The sequence below is a fragment of the Lynx canadensis genome, chromosome B3 (genome assembly GCF_007474595.2).
Source record: "Lynx canadensis isolate LIC74 chromosome B3, mLynCan4.pri.v2, whole genome shotgun sequence".
Classification (NCBI taxonomy): domain Eukaryota; kingdom Metazoa; phylum Chordata; class Mammalia; order Carnivora; family Felidae; genus Lynx; species Lynx canadensis.
In genome coordinates, this window is record NC_044308.2 from 53110763 (window position 1) to 53135029 (window position 24267).

Sequence of the window (24267 nt, forward strand, 5' to 3'; positions counted from 1 at the left end):
AAAAATCCAGATTGCAAAAAAAAAAAATAATAATAAAAAATTTTAAAAAATCTATGTCAAGGCCTCAGTCCGATTTTTGGTAAAAAGGGAAAAAAAGGTTAGATGCGGGGATACTAGATTAATACTGTCAACCCTTATGTGTGTTGGGTTTCATTTTTCCAAACTTGTGTATCTATTTCTTTCAACCTTTCTATAGATTCAGAGTATATATGTATAGTTTATGTTCTCTGATTTCAAGTTCTTCTAAAATGTCTATTTAAAAGTTTTAAAACAATTACTCTCATATCCTTCCCTTTCTAAGAGATGTGGGTAAATATTCCTAAGAAGTTTATTGGTGCCTTTTTTTTCCCCCCATAATTACAGTTACCGGTAGTCATCAGGGTACCAAAGCTGGCCTATTTCTCAGTAATGAGTGTGTGCCTCATGCCAGTTTCAATACTGGGTTTTGGAGACATTATTGTACCAGGTAAGCAATAGTAACAATTTCAGTACAAATATACTGATGGTTTAAAATCGCCAACATTTAGTATCTATTGAAAGTTACCTACTCTGTATTAAGTATTTGTAGCTATGGCTAGAGCTGAGTCAATGACCAAGATAGGAAAAAAAAAAAAAAAGGCATTTCAAGGGATAGAAGAAAAAGCCCAAATGGTAACAGCCAAAGATATCTCCCATGGCTCAAAAAAAGTTTCTTAGAGGAAGCACCTAGAATCAGTTTGACCTACTTCCCCAAGAAAGTTTATAATAAAACTCTTCAAAAGTTGAATTTAATAATATGAAGTGTATTGTAATTTCTATTACTTCTATTTTAAAATAATAGTTATATGGCATTATAATACCAAAAAAATAGAGCATATGGTCTGTCTTCTTTGATAGTTGTTGCAGGTCTGCATATTCTCCTCACTGGGCAACCTACAGTGTAAACTTAATCCCAGCCCATTAATAATATAGCTTAGAAGTAAAAGACTTAGAAGTCTTTGCTAATCAGCTGAGAGATTGTCCTTCCTTGCTTTTCTTGCAGTCTCTCTGTACTAAGTGCCTGTGAAGGGTAAAAAGTACGGCTGCTTCTGAAAAAGACTTTTAGTTTACATAGTAAAGCCAGACAGAGAGAAGCTAACAGCTCTGCCTTGTGAGTTGGTATGGCAGAGTCCAGTGCAGCAACTCTCTTAGTTCATTTTCTAGGATAGATCACATGTTAGGCCACAGAGCAAATCTTAGCAAGTTTAAGAAGATTGAAATTACATACCAAGTATGTTTTCTGACCACAGTGGCATGAAACTAGAAATCAGTAACAGGAGGAAAACTGGAAGATTCACACGTACATAGAAATTAAACAAAATAGTTTGAACAACTAAAGCATCAAAGAAAAAATTAAAAGAGAAATTAAAAAATACTTAAAAAAAATGATAAGAGAAACAGCATTCCAAAACATATGAGATACAACAAAAGCAGTTTAAGCAGGAAGTTTATAGTGATAAGCACATAGATCAAGAAAATAGAAAAACCTCAAATAAGCAGCCTAACTTTACACGTAAGGAACTAGAAAAAGAAGAACAAAGTAAGCCCAAAGTTAGCAGAAAGAAGGAAATAATAAAATACAGCAAAAATAGAGAACAGGAAAACAGTAGAAAAGATTAATGAAACTAAGAGTTGGTCCTTTAAAAAGCTAATAATGACAGACCTTCAATTAGACTAAGAAATAGAGAACCTACATCATTAAAATTCTAAATGAAAGAGGAGACAATACAACTGATACCACAGAAATATAATAAAAAATTTTCTCCATATCATAGAATGTTAAGCAGCTAATAAAAAATCATGTTTTTAAAGATTGTTTAATGGCTTGGAAAAATGTTTAAAAATGGCATTTTTTTAAAGTTAAGAAAGTTAAAAAAAGTTAGTTAAAGTTAAAAAAAAATCAGCGTTTATAATTTTGTCCAGAATTTGTGGGTACTTTAATGTTCTCATGGTACAAAAATGAAGGTTAAATATAATGCAGTGTGCGCTGTTGCAGTTAAATTTGTGTTGCTGTTACTGTTTTAAGAAAATAATGTGGAGTTTGGGTTTTCTTGTTTTTTTTTTAATTTATTTTTTGTTTTTTAGGACTGTTGGTTGCATACTGTAGAAGATTTGATGTTCAGACTGGTTCTTCTTCTATATACTATGTTTCCTCCACAATTGGTAAACTTCTGTTTTTTTCTATTATGTTTGAATTATATTGTCTGTAGGAAAAGGTAGAGGTGTCAAAATAAGGAGTCCGGGATTCTAATTCTTCATCATTAACTAATAAGACAAGTTTTTCCATCAAAAAGGAATAATACTTTAATACCTATATCATAAAGGTTTTGAGGTTTAAAAAAATTATATATGAAAGTAAATCAGTAGGTTTTATATTAGATATAAGCATATTTTATATGCTTTATTGGCTTTATTAGCTTATTAGATATAAGCATATTTTACATGCTTTATTAGAGCATATGGCACATCAGTAATCAATAAATTGTATAATATTAGATTTTCTTAAAATACTATATGAATAAATGTGTATGTATATAAATGAATTTATGGCACAATAACATCTAACCTAGCACAGCAGAATTGTCATTTATCCCTTTATTTCCATTATTGAGAACAGACAAGAATAGGAAGTAAGCCAAAAAATACTTCTAAGCATATCAAACCGGTATCTCAAAGTTCATACACCAAAGTTCTTTATTCTTAGGTAAGCAGCCTGTAGCAGAACCATTTACATACTGTGCTAGCAAGGTTTTCAATTCCATAGTGGAGTTAAATGCAGTAACTTAAGAATGTACACTAGCAATAGAGAAGAGTATTACTAGAAACAGGTACCTGACGGCAAGAAAGAACAGCTAAGTGAATGAAATGATGACAAAAAGAAAAATAACATAAAGAAATAAGAAAAGCAGTCTAAGGATATTAAGAATGATACTGTCTAAGGGCATTAACATATTAAAGTCCAGCACCAGTCAGTGTGATAGAATAAAAGAACACTCAATGAAAAGCAGATTACAGGGTTCTCTGTCCATTGTGCTGTATAATTTTGGGAAGTTCACTTAACTTCCCTGGTCCTCCATTGCCTCATCTATAAAATCAGGAGGTAGACTGAATTGTCTGTCAAGGCTCTTCTAGCTCCAATGTTCTGAGATCCCATGTTCGTGATGAGACCCTCAGTCATTAAGGAAAGATCAGATGGTGTTTGGTATGCACTTGTTGAAGCCCTGGAAGTATATAATTAAAATTAGGAAGATTTTTCAAAGCAACTTTTAGTACCCCTTGGTACAGATTTTAGTTATCCAAAATGTGCAATTACTTACCATCCTTAACAGTGACTAATTGAGACTTTTGAATTACTATCTTTATCAATGATTGATTATTAGGGTAATTATAATTGAAATACTAACTAGTTTCCAAATTTTCAAAAGCTCTGTAGAGTGTCTCTCCTAATTGCTGTCTAGGAAAATGATGAAATTAGGAAAAAAGTCATAGGGCAAAAATATCCTTAGAAATATTTGAAAACCACCACTTCAGTGAGGGAGTCAAAATCTGCCTTTGGTAGCATGTAGAAATGACTGATAATTGGTATTCTTCTTATAGCCTATTCTGTTGGCATGATACTTACATTTGTGGTTCTGGTGCTGATGAAAAAGGGGCAACCTGCTCTCCTCTATTTAGTTCCTTGCACACTTATTACTGCCTCAGTTGTTGCTTGGAGACGTAAGGAAATGAAAAAGTTCTGGAAAGGTAACGGCTATCAGGTATGTGCTTCTTCTATCTTGGTTACCAAGTTATCTTAGGACGTAATTCAGTGACTAACTTTGGCTGGGAACTGCCTGTATATATACATCAAAGCTTTTATGTGCCCAGAAGTTACCTTGGATCTGTCAGGATGTCCCAAGTTTTTTCCATCATTACTCCCTTACTGTCCACCTGCTGCATCATCAGTTTTCATCTCATCTGATGCCAAAATCCTGGTGACTCCAGGTGAGACTACCAAGAAGCAGTGGGAGGGCATCAGGGAAAACTACAGCAGCATTTCAACATAAGTTTTCAAATCCGCACAGGAAAGTAGGCTTCATGAAAAATAAAACTATAAGTACAGAATTTTTGAGTCTGATATTAGCTATTTATTTATATAGTTAGAGTCCTAAGGTTTTGCAGATAAAAAGTCTACTCTCTTTAGTACCTAAAAGGGTCTAACTAAATTCAGTAGGGTACCCATTTCAGACTTAACTGGATCAAGACAGACCTTTCTGTAAAATCCCTGGAGCAGAGGAAATCATGGTATCAGAACCTGTTTTGTTTGCATTTTTTCTTCATTACATTTAAGCCCCTTTCTCCTTTTTCTAAATGTTCTTGATATTCCAGTAAAATTTGTTTCCATTGAAATTAAAGGGGATTGGGAAACTCTAGCTTACTAAGGTCAGGGTCATCACTTTGATTTTTTTCATGAGGCAGTTAGCTCTGCTTTGCCTATTACAACAAACTACTGTCCTCCATCCACCCTCATACATTTGTGTTAGTGGTCACATGAACAAAAATAGAGATACTTTGGGTGGGTGGCTGCAATTCTGTTAGTAGGTAAACAGTTCAAAGTTCATATCCATCTTGCAGTTGGTCTACGGTATCATCTTTATTTAACAAGAGGTGATTAACTCATTAAGTTAGACTACTATAATTTGAAGAAGCAGTGGTCTAGAATTCTTTTGGGCAAATCTTGTAATTCCTTTGAAATTTTGTTAAAATAATAATACTTGCCCTGCCTACCTCACAATGCCTTTGTCTCAACTTATGTTTATGCGCATGGAATTATGGCTACAAGGCCCTTGACTAAGCCAGTAAAATAGCATGTAACTTTTACATGAAGAAGGCACCCACACAATTTTTTATTTTTATAGATTTTTAAAAATTAAAGTATGTCCTACAACATACACTCTACTTCTAGCCTTTGAAAGCCACATCCCAGAAAGTGCTCTTCATAACCATTTTCTTAAAATAGTTTTATTTTCATATAGTAAATGTTAATTGAGCAGTTCTGTGAGCCAGGTACTATTTTAGGTGCTGGTGATAAAAGATGAACAAGTTAGAAACAGTCTTACTCTCATGGCCTCTTGAAAGTGAGATGCTTGTGGAGGATGCAGATAGTCACTAACAAAGTATGATAAATGTATTTATTCGTTATATAGGGTGCCATGAAAGCTAGCAATGGGATACCCAGTGCTTGTGGTTTTGTGACAGAATCAAAGGTGATTTAGAGAAGTCTTAAAGAATGGTAAATTTATGTTTTGAAACTTGAAGCCTGAGCCATGTGTTCCATGTGGAAAGAACCATGTCTTGAAAGGCTCAGAGGGAAGAGAGCATGGCACATTCTAGAAACTGAGTGAATTTAGGATGACTATAATGTTGAGTAACAGTAGGAAATGAAAACTGGAGAAGGAAACAGGGGTGACAGCCCATAAGGTCTTGTAAGCCAAAGACCTTCAAAGAGGTCTTTGAACTCTTATCTTGAGAACATAGGAGACCATTTAAGGGTTTTAAGAAATCTACAAAATGGATTGAAGAAAGGAGCAAAACTTAAAGCAGCTATTATAATCAGGGGCAATAGTAGCCAGAATCAATACAGTATTGAGATCAAAAGAAGAGGACGAAGTCCAGAGAAATTTAGAGTCATAATTAATGGAATACAGTGATAGTGTCAGTATAGGGAGAAGAGAAGGAAATGGAGTCAGGATTTCTGTCTTAGGTAACTGAGTAGGTAGATGTGATACCATTCACAGAGATAAAGAAGGGCAACAGGTTTGAGGAAAATGGTGATGAATTCAATATTGGACATTTTAGAGCACCTATAGGACCAACAAGAAGAGGGAAATAATAGGCAAATGAATGAATGTCTCCTGATGTGCAGGAAACAGACCTAGCTAGAGACAGAAATTTGGAAGCACCGAGTGAGAACACAGAGGGAGAAGCAGCAGCTCGGGACAGAACTGTGAGCAAGAAGTTTCTATCTGCTTCACTGGTTATGAGGTAGAGCAGGACAGAGAAGATGAGCAACATAAGGAGATTTTGATTAGGGTTGACATTAAATTTTTAGGTTAGAATTTAAATTCGGAACTGTTAATGAGAACACATATAACTGTCTTACAGAATGAAGTATGTGTCTTGTTATTTTCATCACCAGCATTTTTACTTACAAAATTTTCCTTCCCCTTTAATACAGCTTTTAGAGCATTTTATTTTATTTTTTTTTAATTTTTTTTTTCAACGTTTATTTATTTTTGGGACAGAGAGAGACAGAGCATGAACGGGGGAGGGGCAGAGAGAGAGGGAGACACAGAATCGGAAACAGGCTCCAGGCTCTGAGCTGCCAGCCCAGAGCCTGACGCGGGGCTCGAACTCACGGACCGCGAGATCGTGACCTGGCTGAAGTCGGACGCTTAACCGACTGCGCCACCCAGGCGCCCCTAGAGCATTTTATTTTAAAAATGTGTGCTTATTACAGAAAATTTTGAAAATATAGAAAAACACAAGAAAAGGAAGTCCACCAATAATTCCACCACCTCGAGGGTGGGCGCTCTTAAGATTTATGTGAGTTCCCTCGTGTGCCTTCTTGGATAAATGCGTATGTGGGTAGATGATACCATACTCCAAAGAGTTCTCTGTTTTTTTTCACTGCGTGTTATTTCATTTTTAAATTCCTTATTAAAAAAAATCATTTTAATGGCTATGTAATACTCTCAAACACATGTACTGTATTTTACTACCATTTCCTTTGACCCAGTAATTTCTCTTCAGGGGATTGTCCAGAAAGTGATTAAACATTTGGACAAAGTTGATGTGAAAAAATGTTCATTGAAGGATTTCTGATTATCCTTGTTCTATTATAATGATTAATAGGTTAATATTATTAGTGGCAATTAATGAACTAAAATTTTTACATACACCCTAATCCTGTTTTTACTTTCTTTTTTTGTGTGTGTGTTTTAATTACAAAGTAATGCATGTTTACATTCTTTAAACAAGTAATACAAAAGCGTCTAAAGTAAACATAGAACGTCCTTTTCTAACTATTCCACATGCCCCCACCTTCCTTTAGGGCCAACTACTTTGAACATTTTGTGTGGAGATCTTTTTATGCCAACTCACACTACAAATAGTTGAATTTTAAAGATGTCATATACGTAAATGTAATAACATTGTGTTTCTTTGAAAATACAGCTCACTTTCTCTCTGGTTTATTACCTTTCCTCCTTTCTCTCTATGATGTTTATTGAGGGGAAAGAGGATGGTAGGTAAGGAAGGAATTCAACCAAGGGATGCATTTATATTCCCTATGAACAACTCCTCTGCCTTAGACCATCCAAGTTTCATTCTCATTCTTAAAAATTCTGCTTCACAGTAACTACCTATGAAGGGAAGACCACTACAGCTGACACAAAGCAGTAGTAAATAACCCCAGCAGGGCAGACTGCTGTAGGCAGTAGTAAATAACCCCAGCAGGGCCTTAATCATATAACATAGAAGCTAAATAAGACAATTGGTTGTAGGAAAATTCACTTTAACATACCCAAAAAGGTAAAACAAATTTGCAGGGGTGGAGAGGGGTGGACAGGGAGGCAGCTTGTGAACTTTGTTAAAAAAGAAAAAAGGGTGCCTGGATGGCTCAGTTGGTTAAGCATCTGCCTTCAGCTCAGGTCATGATCTTACAGTTTGTGAGTTCGAGCCCACATCGGGCTCTCTGCTATCTGCACAGAGCCTGCTTCAGATCCTCTGTCCCCCTCTGTCTCTGCCCCTGCCCTCCTCACACTTTATGTCTCTCTCTCTTAAAAATAAACCTAAAAAAAATTTTTTTTAAAGAAAAAAGATTAAGAGAAAAAAAAGAGTAAGACAACTTTGGTTATACACTTCTCACTTTTGGAGTGTGATGTCATCATTCTATTAAGTAAAGATATTCAGAATATAAAATAGCACATAGTAATAAAAGTGTGGAGTCTGGTACCAGATTACCGAAGTTTGAACTCTGATTTTGTTCATTATTAGCTACATGGCCTAAGACAAGTTACTTAGCTTCTTGGAGCCTCAGTTTCCTCCAGTGTAAAAAAGAATAATAATCATCCTATTTCAGAGGGTTGGTTGTTGTCAAATATGCACATTGCCTAGAATAGGGCCTGGCATATCATAAACACTGTGTATTTGCTGCTATTATTTATAGGAATTGGGTTTTCTGTTTTGGTTTATTTGTTGCTTGGCTGTTACTTTTCAGTTCATTAACTAGATTTCTGTTTTCCCAGTTTGAATATTAAAACTTAAGGTGTTTGTTAAATCTAGTTCGTTTAACTCAGTTTGCAAAAAGATTTGATAGCCATCACAAGCCTCAAGAGGAAAAAGAAATCTGTTAAATGTGGTCATTTTCCCACTGTACACTAGACTTTAAAATATGAAGAAAAGGCACATGCTGAAATTTTAAGCAAGCTGGTTGCAGAATATTACAGACTGCTGCCAGGAGAGAATCTATTTTTTTAGAAAACCAGCATTTTTGAAACTTATAGAATATAATGCCTTCACAAAGTTATCCCCATTGTGAAAAAGAAAATGTCTTACTACTTTTGTCCAGCCTTTAAACTTAAAATTAGGGGCACCTGGGTGGCTCAGTCAGTTAGGTGTCTGACTCTTGGTTTGGCTCAGGTCGTGATTTCATGGTTCATGAGTTCAAACCCCACATTGGACTCTGCGTTTACAGTGTGGAACCTGCTTGGGATTCTCTTTTCCCTCCCTCTCTGTCTGCTCCTCCTGCTGTCTCTCTCTCACTCTCTCGCTCGCTCACTCACTCTCTCTCTCTCTCTCTCTCTCTCAAAATAAATAAACTTTAAAATATACAGCAGTTCATGGGCACCTGGGTGGCTCAGTTGGTTAAGCGTCTGACTTTGGTTCAGGTCACGATCTCACAGCTCGTGGGTTCGAGCCCCACTTCAGGCTCTGTGCTGACAGTTCGGAACCTGGAGCCTGCTTTGGATTCTGTGTCTCCCTCTCTCTCTGCCCCTTCCCCGCTTGCGCACTGCCTCTCTCTGTCCCTCAAAAATAAATAAACATTTAAAAAATTTTTTTAAATACATATATATATATATATATACACACACACACATACACACAGCAGTTTCCTTTTTTTAAAAAAAAATGTAGCTAAACTCAAAATTAATTTAGCTTGAATGTTGACATTTGTGGGAAACAGTATATTATAGGCTTTGGAATCAGTTCTGCCAAGTCACGTCATCTCTTATGACTGTCTCCTCATCCATGAAATGAGGTTGGATCTATAGGCAGGTGGGAAAATCTAATCCATAGTGGTGGGTTAGCCCAGGGCTTGGTAGGCAAGTGGATGAGATCAGGTAAGGCTAGGCAGAGGCTTTGAAAGTACAATCTGGAACATCAAAAAGTCTGGTAAAACAGAGGGAGACAAGGTATTGACCCAGTGTAAGACACACCTGAGGGTCAGCCCTGAAATCAACCCTCAGGTAGTTCCTGGTTCATCTCTCAGGCTAGCAGTGTCATAACCTTTTCCCTTCTCTCCCTCTGCCTCCATTATTTTCATAGCATTGCCAGATGGTTTCCAGGATATCTCTTATAGTATTCCCAACTCAAAATCTTCCTTCTCCAAGCAGATACCCAAGAGTTCTCCACTTGAAATTAGATTCACCTTTCCCCATATTTTTTGTGGGTTTTGTATTTTAAATACTTATTAATATTTGCTTCACAGTGTAGATATTTATGTATACCTTCCTCAGTTAGTTATTATCTCATAGGTATTAGGAACCCACACTGCTGATAACAGTATTTTATACACTATAAATTCTCCATTAATGTTATTGAAATTCTTCATGCAAAACATCTGTAATGTTCAGTCCTTAATCCACTGAGCTTTAGTCACTTTTGTGTGTATGTGTGTAAGTTTGTGTTTTAGCAGCCCTCATAAAATTGCCAAAATTATTATAAGTTTGTTGTGTTTAAAAGTGAGACACTTTTAAACGTTAAATTAGACTAATATCTTTACAGTCTTTATTTTTTTTTTTAATTTTTTTTTCAACGTTTATTTATTTTTGGGACAGAGAGAGACAGAGCATGAACGGGGGAGGGGCAGAGAGAGAGGGAGACACAGAATCGGAAACAGGCTCCAGGCTCTGAGCCATCAGCCCAGAGCCCGACGCAGGGCTCGAACTCACGGACCGCGAGATCGTGACCTGGCTGAAGTCGGTCGCTTAACCGACTGCGCCACCCAGGCGCCCCTCTTTACAGTCTTTATATGTAATCATTTCTTTTTGCAAGTGCCAACAGTTTTTGCTACTTTGTGACATAATCAAATACAAAATGGGTAATATAAAATAAAGCCAGAATCTAAGGTGGTGACATACTTGTTTATGCTATTAATCATTTAGTTCATTCCAATACCTGATACTAGAGTGGGTTCAAGAATAGTGGTGGTAAATCAGGGCACCTGGATGGCTCAGTCGGTTAAGCATCTGACTTCAGCTCAGATCATGATCTCATGGTTTGTGAGTTCAAGCCCTGTGTTGGGTTCTGTGCTGACAGCTCAGAGCCTGGAGCCTGCTTCAGATTCTGTCTCCCTCTCTCTCTGCCCCTCCCCTGCTCATGCTGTCTCTGTCTCTGTCCCTCTCTCTCTCTCTCTCTCTCAAAAGTGAATAAACATTTTTAAAAATTAAACAAAAAAAAGAATCGTAGTGGTAAAAAGCAGGCCTTTGCACTGGGGATTTTTTTTTTTTTAATATATGATTTACTGTCAAATTGGCTTACATACAACACCCAGTGCTCACCCCAACAAGTGCCCTCCTTCAGTGCCCATCACCCACTTTCCCCTCTCACCCACCCCCCATCAACCCTCAGTTTGTTCTCTGTATTTAAGAGTCTCTTATGGTTTTTCTCTGTCCCTCTAACTTTTTTTCCCCTTCCCCTCCCCCATGCTCTTCTGTTAAGTTTCTCAAGATCCACATATGTGCACTGTAGATTTTTTAAATGTCATGGTTAGCCTTTTTATACTTTTTTCCAAAGGGGAAATTATACTCCATTTATTTCTAAAACTGAGACTTCATGGAAGTACTTTAGTATTTTACTTAGAGTCTTTCAGCCCTTTCCATTAATTTCTCTGATCAAAAGAAGTAACATTTCTATAGGATTTCACTAAAATATTACTAATTTGGAGATCTTAATTGTATATTATTTTCCTATAATTCAAAGCCACTTACACTATTATTTACTATGAACTTTTTTCTTGAATGCTTCAAGAAAATACTTCAGCTTTTTTTTTTAATGCTTCAACTCATGAATGCTTCAAGAGTTACAGTATTCAATTCCATGTGATTGTACTCAAAGTCTTAAGTTCTAATTAGTGTAGAATAAATAAAGGTGTTTTTTTCTCTAGAGAGAAAAATCAAGCAGTGGCATAATTACTTTGGCATAAAGAACAACTAAAAGAAATCATCATTTTAGGGGATTTTTTTGTTTGTTTCTAAATCAGTGGAGTTAGAGTTATGCAGCAATCTCCAATGGGCTCTTTTACTCTGGATAGGAAGTAAGTGTTCGGTTTGTTGATATCCAGTAAACAGTGGGTTTGTCTCTGTTAAATGTCACTAGTGCTTCTAATTATTTTTAGAAGTCACAAGCTGTAACTGACAAGTCCGAATACAGAGATACTTAGAACAACACTGCTTTAGTATCAACAACTCTCCGGTTACCTCTCCCCCTTTAATGATAGTTTTATTAGAGTGTTTCTGGAGTCTGGTTCACTTATAGATAGGCAGAACTATCAGTAAATGCCAGGCAAGCTGACCCAATTTCAGAGGACATCTTTCCAAATCGACCTTGCTTATTTACAAATATTATGAAGAACTATACCAATTTTGCCAGTTAATTTTATTATCTATATTAATTTTTGTTATGTTTTTAAAAACCTATTTTGGGGTGCCTGGGTGGTTCAGTTGGTTAGACATCCAACTTGATCTCAGCTCAGGTCTTGATCTCAGGGTCATGAGTTCAGGTCCCACACTGGACTCCTCACTGGGTGTGAAGCCTACATAAAAAAATTAAAAAAAATTTTTTTTTTATGTTTTTTTATTTTATATTTGAGAGAGAGCATGAGTGAGCATGAACAGGGGAGGGGCAGAGAGACAGAGACAGAATCTGAAGCAGGCTCCGGGCTCCGAGCTGTCAGCACAGAGCCTAACGCAGGGCTTAAACCCACGAACCGCAAGATCATGACCTGAGCTGAAGTCAGATGCCCAATCGACTGAGCCACCCAGGTGCACCCCCCCAAAGTTTTTTAAAAATAAAAACCTATCTGGGGGACCTGGGTAGCTCAGTCAGTTAAGCATCTGGCTTTGGCTTGGGTCATGATCTCGCGGTTTGTAAGTTCAAGCCCCATATCAGGCTCTTTGCTGACAGCTCAGAGCCTGGAGCCTGCTTTGGATTCTGTGTTTCCCTCACTCTCTCTGCTCCTCCCCTACTTGCGCTCTGTCTCTCTCAAAAAGAAATACACATTAAAATAAATAAATAAATACGTACATACATACATACAAACCTATTTCAAGGTCATGCTTTATGTTTCTATATTGCTTTGCTTTCATTGAAAAGTCGGTAAAGAAAAGTAAATAAAGAGTACAGATGTTTACTTCTTAATAAGTTGATTTTGAAAGTTTTTCTTTTAATCTAATACATTGCTTATGTAGTTAGGAATTATAGTGCCAGTGAGGTAACTGAGGTTTAGGAAAGAAGAGGTGTGTGGTAACGTCGGGAGTATAGGCTGTCATTAGGGTACAATTGCCAGGGTAAGCAGGTCTTGGGGAAGAAAGAGGATTTCCCCAGCACCCATTCTGCTGAGGCCACTTAGTTCTCTTTCCCCACAGCTCCAACCTCTTATCCTCAGAGCTTCTAAATTGCTAGAAGAAAAGGAGCCTAAATATATCTTACATGCTTCTCCTTTCTGTCCCTCATTTGAAATATGACTAAAATCAACAGTTAAACAACTTCATCTTATGTTTCATCTAGTGAAATGTTTGGTAAATATGTTAACCTTTCTTGATTGGACCTTCCCCCCCTCGAAGTGCTACGAACATGTAACTATCTTAATGTAGGGAATATCTTTGGCAAATAAAGGACCTCAAAACTGCTTTGGCCTTGAGATGACTTGTAGAGTACTGGCAGGTTTGGGTTTTATAAGTTGTCTCTGTTACTTGAGACAATTGTCAGCAGAAGCTTCAGCTCATGTTGTGTTCTTCTTGTCTGGCAAGTTCAGAGACCCCGTTTGGAAATGACTCCACCTTCTGCTTCCTTTTCCAAAAAACACTGAAGCTTTTAGAATCCTTTTACAAAAATAGGAACATTTATCTTGCTGGTCTTTCTTCCAATTCTTGATAAAGAAGGGAAAATGTGCATCACGATACTGAAAATTAATCACTAATCTAAAAATCTTTGACAATCTTCGCAAAGACAGTAGGTACTTTCTTTCTATTTTTAAGCAAGTTTATCTGAAGAAGAAACTGAAAACATGTGAGCAGTTTCTTCTTCCTTCATTCCCAAATATGAAAAGATTTATTTAGGAATATGGAGCATAGCTGAAGTGATCGTTTGAGAAAAGTTTAACTGGTAATTCCTCTAAAGTAGTCTATAGCAAATGTAGTCTTGATTTTATTTTCAGATACTCATTTGACCTTTTAAGTACCTTCAGTATATTTGTTTTTAGTAGAAATGTTTGTCATACAATGTTTCCATAATTTCATGTATCATTCTTTTTTTTTAGTGTTTTATTTATTTTTGAGGGAGAGAGGCACACAGAGTGCGAGTGGGGGATGGGCAGAGAGGGAGGCAGACACAGAATCTGAAGCAGGCTCCAGACTTCGAGCTGTCAGCACAGAGCCCAATGCAGGGCTCGAACTCATGAACTGTGAGATCACGACCGGAGCCGAAGTCAGATGCTTAACCAAGTGAGCCACCCAGGCACCCCTCAAGTATCATTCTTAAATTGTCTTACAGTCAGTTCAAGGCATCAACCAAGTTACACTGTCCCCAAACCAGCAGGTATTCTCAAAGTGACTTGTGGGGTCATTTTTAGTTTTTTTACCTTTAGGAGTGAACACTGCCTGGAATAGTGTCCTAGATTAAGCATCAGGAATATCTTCCTTTTGTGGTAGAGTTCCCATTGCCATGAAGGGCAATTCGTATTGGGAAATGGAAATAGTAGAAGATCTAAAGAAAGAGTTCATCAGGTTGGCTCCAAGTCAAATGATGAGGCTTTCTCTGTCACCCTGATCTTATTCTTAGAGCATGGATGTTGAGCCACTACATTGCTCCAAAAGGAGTGCTCAGTCCCAGGGAGTACTCTGTGTCCTTTTTAAAAAGTGGGAATCCTTTTGCCAAATTAGTGAATATTGAGGGCAAATTGAAAATTTGCATTTCCTAACTTGTTTTATTTGTGCCTAGGTGATGGGCCACCTGGACTATGCAACAAATGAAGAAAGCCCTGTGGCTGCTGGCGAACAGAATGTCCAACAATAATATTTTGTAGACCTGTCAATTGATTTTCTACAAATAGAGTTTGACTTTTGAAATTGATTTTTGAATTGACAGTCTGAAAGAAGCTTCAATGATATGCTTGCAAATATATATTTTTAAAGAGCTGGTACTGACAATTACATCAAATAGTTGAAATACATTTGCTTTTAACTATGTTAAAGTTGTGCCTTCACATTAAATAAAAGCGTATGGTCTGTGTAATTTTCAAGATCTATTATACATAGTATATTTTTCTAAAAAACTGTCTTGACCCACCCCTCTACTAAAATCTGTTTCTTTCAACTCTTAATGATAGATAAAAGTATTTCTGTCAAGGTGAGTTTATGAACAGATTTTACTGTAAAGAATTACATAAACTTTATGCTCTATAGAAATAACTGCTTAAGATCATGCTAGAAGGCAGTTCAGCGATGAAATTTTGGATCTTTTCACTGCAGTGGTTAGAAAAATAGGATTTGGGAATATCTATAAATGCGTATTTTTGTAGCATAAGGTTTTTTTAAAAATCCCAGTCTTTTTTTAAACTTGAAAATCTGAATTACCTTAGTCTGCCTATGTATTATATTAAAATATTTTTCCAGATATAAAGAAACATAATATATAGAACTAGTCTTCAGTTTTCAGTGGTCTGTTTTTCTTGAAGAGGTAGCTTAAATTTCTACACTAACATTCAATTTCACCATGGTATTTCTTACCTCTGGAATTTGGTTCTTTTGGTGTTAAGGCTTGACATTTTGTAGAATATTTTTTAGTCAACTTTTATATTAACACATGTGGCTCATTGTGTGAGTATAACATCCCTAACCATCTCTTCTTACCCCCTCATCCACCACCTTTTTTTCCCGTAATTCCCACTCCTTTCCCCATAGGAAAGCACTGTTAATTTTTTAATATTTTGATGGAGGATGACTTACTAATATACAAAGTGTGCTCCAGAGGAAAGAGTTGGAGACAAAAGACAGGAGGCTGGGTTAGTCTCAATTTAATGACAATAAAAGAATTTGAGTAAATTGTCTTAGCTTAAAACCCTTGTATCTCAGTTTTCTCATCTGCAAAATGAGTAATTTAGACCAATTAATCACTCTGGTACCTGGTGGTACCTTCCAACTTGAAAAATATCTTTCTCATTCTTTGCCAAATCTCAAATGTGGCCTTGAACATTATCCTGGGAATCAGAAGTCAAAGTATCTTTCTACTGTCTTTTATTTTCTTTAAGAAATTCCCAGGGGTGCCTGGGTGGCTCAGTCAGTTGAGCCTCCACTTCAGCTCAAGTCATGATCTCACGTTTCATGTTTCAAGCTCCGTGTCTGGCTCTGTGCTGACTGCTCAGATCCTGGAGCCTGCTTCAGATTCTATGTCTCCCTCTCTCTGTCCCCCTCCTCCACTTGTGCTCTGTCTCTGTCTCTCTCTCTTAAAAATAAATATTTAAAAAAAATTCCCAAATGATGAGTGACTGCAACAACAGGATTTTGCATTTCCCTACAAGTAATGTACAAGATTGTGAACAAGTCTGATCTTTCATCCTAAGACCATTTCTCTGATTAAAAGATAAAGCTAATGCTTTTTAAAGCATTTATGTTTGAAGTAAATTTAACATTTGAGGCAATTAGTTGCTTTTGTTTAATTAATTTTTGCTGAGTAAACTGTAGGTAGAGCAGCTCCCTTGACAATGAGCCCCTCTTTCCACTTAGTATACTTATGGGTCCTTTGGTTTATGGCAATATGACAGGTAAGTATCTTACAAGTAAGAGTTAATCTTAATTTTGCCTCCATAATATCAAGTTTGAATTTTTTCCAAAGAATCTAATTTATTTGGCAGACTCTGATAGAACAGATTAAGTGCCATTTTAAAGCTCCAGCTATATTTTCATTTATAATATCAATAAGATGTTTGCCAAAATAGAGCTTTTTTAGTAAAATTATCTGTACTCATCCCAACTTTCTGATACTTTAAAGCCTCAACCACATTTTATGAAGAGCATTTTACATCTAGAAATCTGAAATCTTAGTTATTTGATACAAATTCAACTTTATCCAACTGTAAGTTATCAAAGAAGTAAAACTTTGTTCTAGTTTGCTATTGAGATCCTATTGATTAATAAAAATAAGAAACAGAGTGAAATTCTCCAAGTTTCTCCATTCTCGATGTCAACTTTATGTTGTATTCTAAGACCCTCTCTAGCAACCTAGCTGGAAATATTTTATTTTGGAAATCAAAATTAAGGAAGGATGAGAGATGAAAATTGCTGCTTAAAAGGCCACGCGTGTCCTTTCTTCCTCTCTCATCTTCCCACCACCTATAACTTGTCGGGAAAGAGAGTTGGTTTTTTCCTGAACATGTCTTTACAACAGTGAGATATATTGCAAGAAAAAAAAATACTTTTTAGATCTTCCCTGTGAACATTTTGTAGCGTATCAAACAAAGTAATATCTCAAATTGTAGGGTAGGTGATTTTTACTTTAATTTAGACCAGCAAAGATAAATGTGAGGTTAATGGTGAAAGACCTTGATATTCTAATACATTATGTTTTTGTAGATTTTTTTAGATTAGCAATACCTTTGTAGAATCTGTGATTTACTTTTGAAGGAAGAGAATTCTGCTGTTGGCATGTATAGATTTTAGTTTCATGTCCATAGAGATTTTGGTGAAATGAAAATTTAGAGTAAATACAAATGAACTTTCTAGTTTTTCTTTGCTCTTTTGATTTCTGCCATAGGTATAAGCAAACGGTTGTTTTTTTGTTTTTTTGACTAAAGACATTTGAACTAATTTTAGTTAGGCTTGATTTCTAGAATTTCAGGCTGATCTCCACCAATGAGATTTCAAAAACACAGGAATTGCATTTCAGACCAGTAGAATGCACTGGTTTGAAAGGTTTTATATTTTCCCATTAATAAGGAAAAAAGTTGAATTTATTCAAGATGATGCCAAATAACCAATTCTACAGTTTTAAGCTTTTTATTTTCAGTGCTGTATTTATCTCAGAGGACAATTCTAAAGGGGGATGGAGAGGGTAATATAAATAAAACCAAAATACTGAATATAAGTACCTTTTTGCTTCCTGGAAGAAAGATACTCTGTAGATTCCAGTGACCTAAATCAATTACTCAGCCTTTTGGAATTTGAAAGAAATTGTGCAGTACTCATCGTTTAGGTTACTAAAATTTCAGAGTAAAAATGATTGACAGAGTAATAAACAGGCCATATTATAGTGAAGACCATATATATAAATTTCCTTGTTTAATGTTCCCTTACTTAAGGACAGCCTTTGCATCTATGAAAATGTTCATTGGTCGAAAAAGTATTTTTAAACTAAATTTTTAGAATAGTCCTCATTATTGTCAATTAAGAGGCAACAAAGAGGAAAAAAATGTAGAATATTTAATGTCATGTTTCTTTGATTAGAAAATTCCATAAAAAATACTGTAAACAACTTCTGTTCCTTTGGAGTATGGATTTTTTTTTTTTTTTATATATCTAAAGTTTATCTGCTTAGCCTGTAAAATTTCCCAGTAGGACAAATCATTGTAAAGTTTTTGCCTATTTTATATCTTCTGTTGTATTTTGTTCAAATGAGAACGTTTTTAAAAATGCATATGATTGAATTTTTACTTCTTAGATGATGGTTTGAGTGTGGAATTCTTTTTTTAACACTTTGATATGTAAGTTGGTGCAAATTAATAGTTTTATAACACTACTGGTCTTTATTTTTTTTATGGAACAGATTTAAAATTTAAAATTTTTTCAAGTGTTAATTTAGCAATGCTTTAAAACTTCATTATGTGCCAATACTGACAAGAAAAACAATTTTATAATGTATTGAATTCATTATGGTGTTCAATAAATTATATTTTAAAATAGAATTTAAATTTGTTTTATTTTTAATGGTGAAAAATAATTGAAAATGAACTAAAAGTATACCAGATCGTGTTCACATAAAGTATAAATGGTAATCATCACTTATGAAATTGTATAGTTATTTAAGTCTGACAAATTGTCCATAAAATCTAGATTCCATAAGCGTCATTTATTGCAAATTTGTACTGATACATAATACCCCTTCATAAGTATTTATTGAATAAATGCATTATAGACTTTTTTTTTTAACCAAGAAATCCTATCTGTTGAAATGGACATTGATGGCATTTGTGTCACAAATTACTAAGATGCCCGCTGCCATTGTATTATTCTTTTAACTCAGATGTGGTTGGCTCAGATATAGGTTTCTAATGTGTTTGTCTTGACCACATGTTGAGGAAGTCCAGTCCTCTCCATGCCCTGCGCAGAGGAGCCTTGTTTCATCCCATATGCCCAAATATCCATGTGTCTGGAAAGATGCATAAGAAACTGGAAAGAGTGGCTGTTTCTAGGAAGAGGGCAAGTAAGATGGCTAGGGCACAGGGGTTAAGAGGGAGATGTATTTTTCACTGTATACTCTTAACACCTTTTGCATTTTCTATGATATGCTTCTATTAAGATTCAAAATACAAATCACGAAAGTCTATTGACTCTTAATAGGTATTCATACTAACATATGGTTAAATAATAAATTATTCATATTTTCTTTAGGTAGTTAGCCTTATAAACAGTTTAATGTGTATAGTGGGAGTAAAAAATAACCAACTCTCAAGTTTTTGTCTTTAAATAAAATTAATTTATGTTCTTTAAAAATTATGTTTATTAGCCTGAAGTTCATTTTGTTTTGTTAGAAAATAGGAGGACTAAATTTTATATTCACATCATTTCCATTTCTGTAACCCTAAGAGTCTAGATCAGTAGTTCTCAACTTTAATATTTCTTGTGGCCCCTACCCAAATGACCCACAACAAATTAAAAATAAGGCAAAGGCATAAAACCTAGACTCCAGCGGCACTTGGGTGGCTCAGTCAGTTAAGGTCCCAACTCTTGATTTCAGCTCAGGTCATGATCTCATGGTCGTGAAGAGTTGAAGCCTGCCTGGGATTTTCTCTCTGCTCCTCCTCCCCTGTTCATTTTCTCTCTCTCTGTCTCTCTGTCTCTTTTTCTCCCTCTCAAAATAAACTTAAAAAAAAATAAAGGTAAAAATAATATATCATGAAAAGCATTAATACCAGCATTAATACCAGCAATTGAAAACAATGACCAATTCTAGGCAACATTAATGATAACAAACTATCTTAGCAAAAAAGTTTTGGAAATTTCAACTGCCTGCATGTGAGTTCTCAGAATAGACACTGCTCTGGCAGCAATAGCCAAACTTAGCAGAATTCTGGAGAGAGATCCTTGTAAACTGTAGTAAGGCACTGATTTCTCACCAGCTCTCTTAAGAGTTCTTAAGAGTCTTAGTTACAGATGAAAGTGTATGGTTTGACATGCCATTCTATTAAAAACTTCAATTTGGATCAGAGGATTTTTTCTCTAGATTAAGTGGGAAAGGTAACAATCAGATTCTAAGTAATGTTTACCTATAAATAGGCCCTGCTAGCTATGGAAACCCAAGTAATTTTTTTTACAAATGAAAAATGCTTTATCCACAAATTTATGTGTTTGGAACATTTTTCAATTAAAGCCTCACCAATTATTTCCTATACAAAATCCACTCCAGCCCTGATCAGTGCAAATAAAATAGACCAATGCAATTGGCAAGTCGTCTCCATTCCGTCTTCCAAATGTCTCTCAATGCTCGTATTCACCATCGCCACTGCCGTGAACTCAATTTAATCCATCTATACTGTGAACAAACTCTTAACTGGTCTTGCAAATGCTAATTTTGCTATCAATCACTCTTCTACATCATAAGCCAGTGCTCTTTCCTAAATGGATATGTGATCACGCAACTCAAGTGCTTTAAAAAAAACCTTTAACAGCACCAAATTTGTCTCAGAACAGTCTAGATTCCTTACTGTGATTTTTAGAGCTTGACTAGTGTAGCCCCTGTGCCTATCTAGCTTAATCTCCCATCGTTTTCTTCTCCATTCCTGCCCTCCTCTTTGTAGGAAACTTCGGTGCACAGTCCCACCTTCCACACACAACCATCAGTGTAGACCCTTCAAATCTCAGTTTAGGACTCACAGTTTGGAATGGAAAGATACATGTGGAAAAAACAAGTACAGATGATTCCCTTATGGCATTTTATTCTAAAAGAAAGAAGAGAAATGGGGTCAAGAAGTTTGGATTTGGGGAAGGGTGGTTTGACAGAGGCAGAAATAACAGCATGTTTGTTGATGGGGATCCAGTAGAAAGGGAAATTTTGATGATGTAGGAAAGAAGTCAGAGAATGAAGTCAATTTATCTCAAGTAGGCCAGGGGTGATAGGATCTACTGCCCAAGTGGAAGGGCTTGCATTAGATAGGAACATGGGGGGTTCCTCTCCAGAAACTGGAGATTAGGTGGTGTATATGAATACAGATGCAGGTAGAGAAGTATTTGTGATTGGTGGGAGCATGAGAATTTCTATTCTGAGTGTTTTTATATTCTGCAAGCAAAGTCCTGATCAGGGTCATCAGCTGAGAGTCAGTTTCAGAAGGATGAAAGAAAGTTTGCTTGTTTTTAAGTTATTTATTTATTTTGAGAGAGCATGCACACAAGAGAGCATGAGCTGGGGAGAGACAGAGAGGGGGAGAGAGAAAGAAAATCCCAAGTAGGCTCCTCACTCTCAGCATGGAGTGCCACCCGGGCTCACCACAAACCATGAGATCATGACCTGAACTGAAATCAAGAGTCAGATACTGGGGCGCCTGGGTGGCGCAGTCGGTTAAGCGTCCGACTTCAGCCAGGTCACGATCTCGCGGTCCGTGAGTTCGAGCCCCGCGTCAGGCTCTGGGCTGATGGCTCGGAGCCTGGAGCCTGTTTCCGATTCTGTGTCTCCCTCTCTCTGCCCCTCCCCCGTTCATGCTCTGTCTCTCTCTGTCCCAAAATAAATAAAAAACGTTGAAAAAAAAATTTTTTTAAATAAAAAAAAAAAGAGATACTTACCCACTGAGCCACCCAGGCGCCCTGAAAGTTTGAAGAGAAAGGAAAAAGTTATCTTTAAAAGGTGAGAGAGTGATTGTTATAGGGACAGGACCTCAATGTGCAGTTCCTGGTTCTGCAACAGCATCATTTGAAACTTGTTAAAAATGTGAGATTTTTGTCTCCACTCTATACTGAAAGAGAAACTCCGAGGATTGGGTACAGCAATCTGGTTTTTTAACACGCTTTACAGGTCATCTTTCACATGCTAAAATGTGAGACCCCATGTATCGGACTCAACCGGAAGCCTTGTTGAACCACAGATTGCTTGGCTGCAGTCCCAGAGTTTTAAATTCATGTCTGAGGTAGGACCCAACCAAAAATGCCCATTTCTAACAAGTTCCCAGGTGACATAGGTACTGTTGGCCTAGGGACCACACTTTGTGACTTAACCAAGCAAATTCAAGAAGTTTAAAGAGGAAGAAGGGAATATAGGATGTATGTGAAGGAGTGAATTTAACTTATTACCTTTGAAATTTAAGCTGGGTAAGGAAGGACATGAAGATTTGAGTGGGTGATGAATGATAGTGAAAATTTTGTCCCTATATTGTTGAGTGATTGTTGGGTTTGGAATATCAGAAGTTGAAGAGGTGAGCAGTGGTGATCTGAGTGGATTGTTACAAATTATAATTATGAAGAATTGCCAATACTGGTAATGACAAGGTCAATGTAGGATTCCCAGATACAGTACAGGATGCCCATTTAAATTTGAATTTCAGATAAATAATGGACACTTTGTAGTGTAAGTGAATTCCAAAGTATTCTTAGAACATACATGATGTGTGTGTATGTATTTTTTTTATATTTATTCCCAGTATGGGTATATTTTTATCCATTATACTGATCACTCAATGAGCTCTTTCAGTCTAGCAACCTCTATCCTTCAATTTTGGAAAATATTTTAAAATAATTTCATTCTTACTACCTCCCCTTCATTTTCTCTGTTCTTTCTTTCTGGAAGCCCTGATATTTTGATGTTGCACCTTCCGTACTAATCTTCTATTTGTCTTACCTTTCCTCTCCAATATTCTACCTCTTATCTTTTTGCCCTTTATCTGGAAGATTTCCTTAACATTATCTTCTAAACTTTTCTTGAATTTTTTATTTCTGCTAACATGTTTTTAATTTCCAAGAGCTCTTTTTTGCTTTCTGACACTTTATTTTTTATAGCATCCAATTGCCATCTCATTGGTGCCATATATTCTCTTATTTCTGAAAATATGAATGATAGGGCTTTTGTTTACTTGGTTTTTTGTTTGTTTGCTTCCTTGTTTTTGGAACTGTTATCTGTGTATAGCCATTGCTTTCTTCCAACTCCTTCCTGTATGTTAAAAATTAGAAGTTTTCTTCAGAGGAAAGGTAATCTTTGTTTTTCTGCTCATGTTTAAGAGAAATTAAAAACCCAATTGGATACTCTGAGCACATAAGAGGGGCTTATTAAATGAAAGGTACATTGTAGGATGAGCCAGCATTGTCTGGCTTTGCTGTTGGGAAAGCCTGAGGTTAGTATCTTTAAGTATTTCTCTTGGGATGATCAGATTCCTGAAGAACAATCTCTTCCAATCTCCTGGAGTCGTGTGGTTGGAGAAAGAGTTGACAGTCTTAGCATTCGTTATGTAAACATTCATTCAAATACCATTTTCAGTATGTTACCTATGCATGCCTTCGATTGTGACTGGATCCTCAAGGCCAGAGACCTCCTGTTTTACTCTCTCCAAGGATCAAAACTCCACTTTTCTACCAGAGTCAGGGAGGGACCCTTGCCCAGCTACATGAAGTAGGGGAGCAGATCTGTGATTCTTCATGAATGACAGGATTAGAAAATAACCATTTTGCAATCCTGAATGAAATAATTGGTTTAGGCAATGATCATCAGTGTATGAAACCATTAGATAAAAGGAAGGTGTAAGCTGTCAGCACCTGAAATCATAGATAAATCTCAACATTACTAAAAGTGGGACAACCAGACATTATAAGCCTTTCAATACACTATGAAGCACAAAGCACTGTGAAGTGTTCTTGCCAAAAATAATAACCTGGAATCTAATCAAATTTAGAGAATGAACTTCTAACTATGGGAAATATGGAGGATGAAGAAACAAGTTAAATGACACTCAAGGGAGCAAACTTATATATACAGAATATGCAATATTCTAAAAGACAACTGAATTGATTCTTGTAATAAATCAATAGCATAGAGGAGAAAAGTGAGGAAGGAGGAGCTGCTGTAAATTAAAAGAAATTTCTGTGACATGATACCCAAATCCCTGTGTAGACCTTGTTTAGATCCCAATTCAGCAAACTAACTAAACAAGACATTTGTGAACCCGCTAGGAAAATTTGGTAATGAACCAGATAAAAGACAGTACCAAATAATTATTGTTTATTTTTTTTAGATATGATAATGTCATGAAGTCCATTTTTCAAAAGAGATGTATGTTGAAATATAGAGGAGCAAAATGATATGATATCCATGAGCTGCTTTAAATTAAATCATGTCCATGATCCGCTTTAAGTGAAATCAGCTTTGGGGCACCTGGGTGGCTCAGTCAGTTGAGTGTCTGACTTTGGTTCAGGTCATGATCTCGAAGTTCGTGAGTTCGAACCCTGCCTGCATCGGCTCACTGCTGTCAGCCTGTCAGCAGAGCCTGCTTGGAATCCTCTGTCCCCTTCTCTCTCTGCT

The 24267-nt window shown here is 36.2% G+C and overlaps 1 protein-coding gene across 2 annotated transcripts in view; it reads left to right on the forward strand.

Annotated features, from left to right (window-relative positions):
- The window catches only part of SPPL2A (signal peptide peptidase like 2A), a 55979-nt gene extending 37767 nt beyond the window's left edge, over window positions 1-18212 (forward strand). For both annotated transcript variants that reach the window (XM_030318200.2, XM_030318201.2), the window contains 4 exons: window positions 364-466; window positions 2104-2181; window positions 3616-3776; window positions 14500-18212. In XM_030318200.2, the coding sequence (XP_030174060.1) occupies window positions 364-466; window positions 2104-2181; window positions 3616-3776; window positions 14500-14574 (417 nt within the window). In that variant the 3' untranslated portion in view covers window positions 14575-18212. The remainder of the gene's footprint in view (window positions 1-363; window positions 467-2103; window positions 2182-3615; window positions 3777-14499) is intronic.
- The last annotated feature ends 6055 nt before the right edge of the window (window positions 18213-24267 follow it).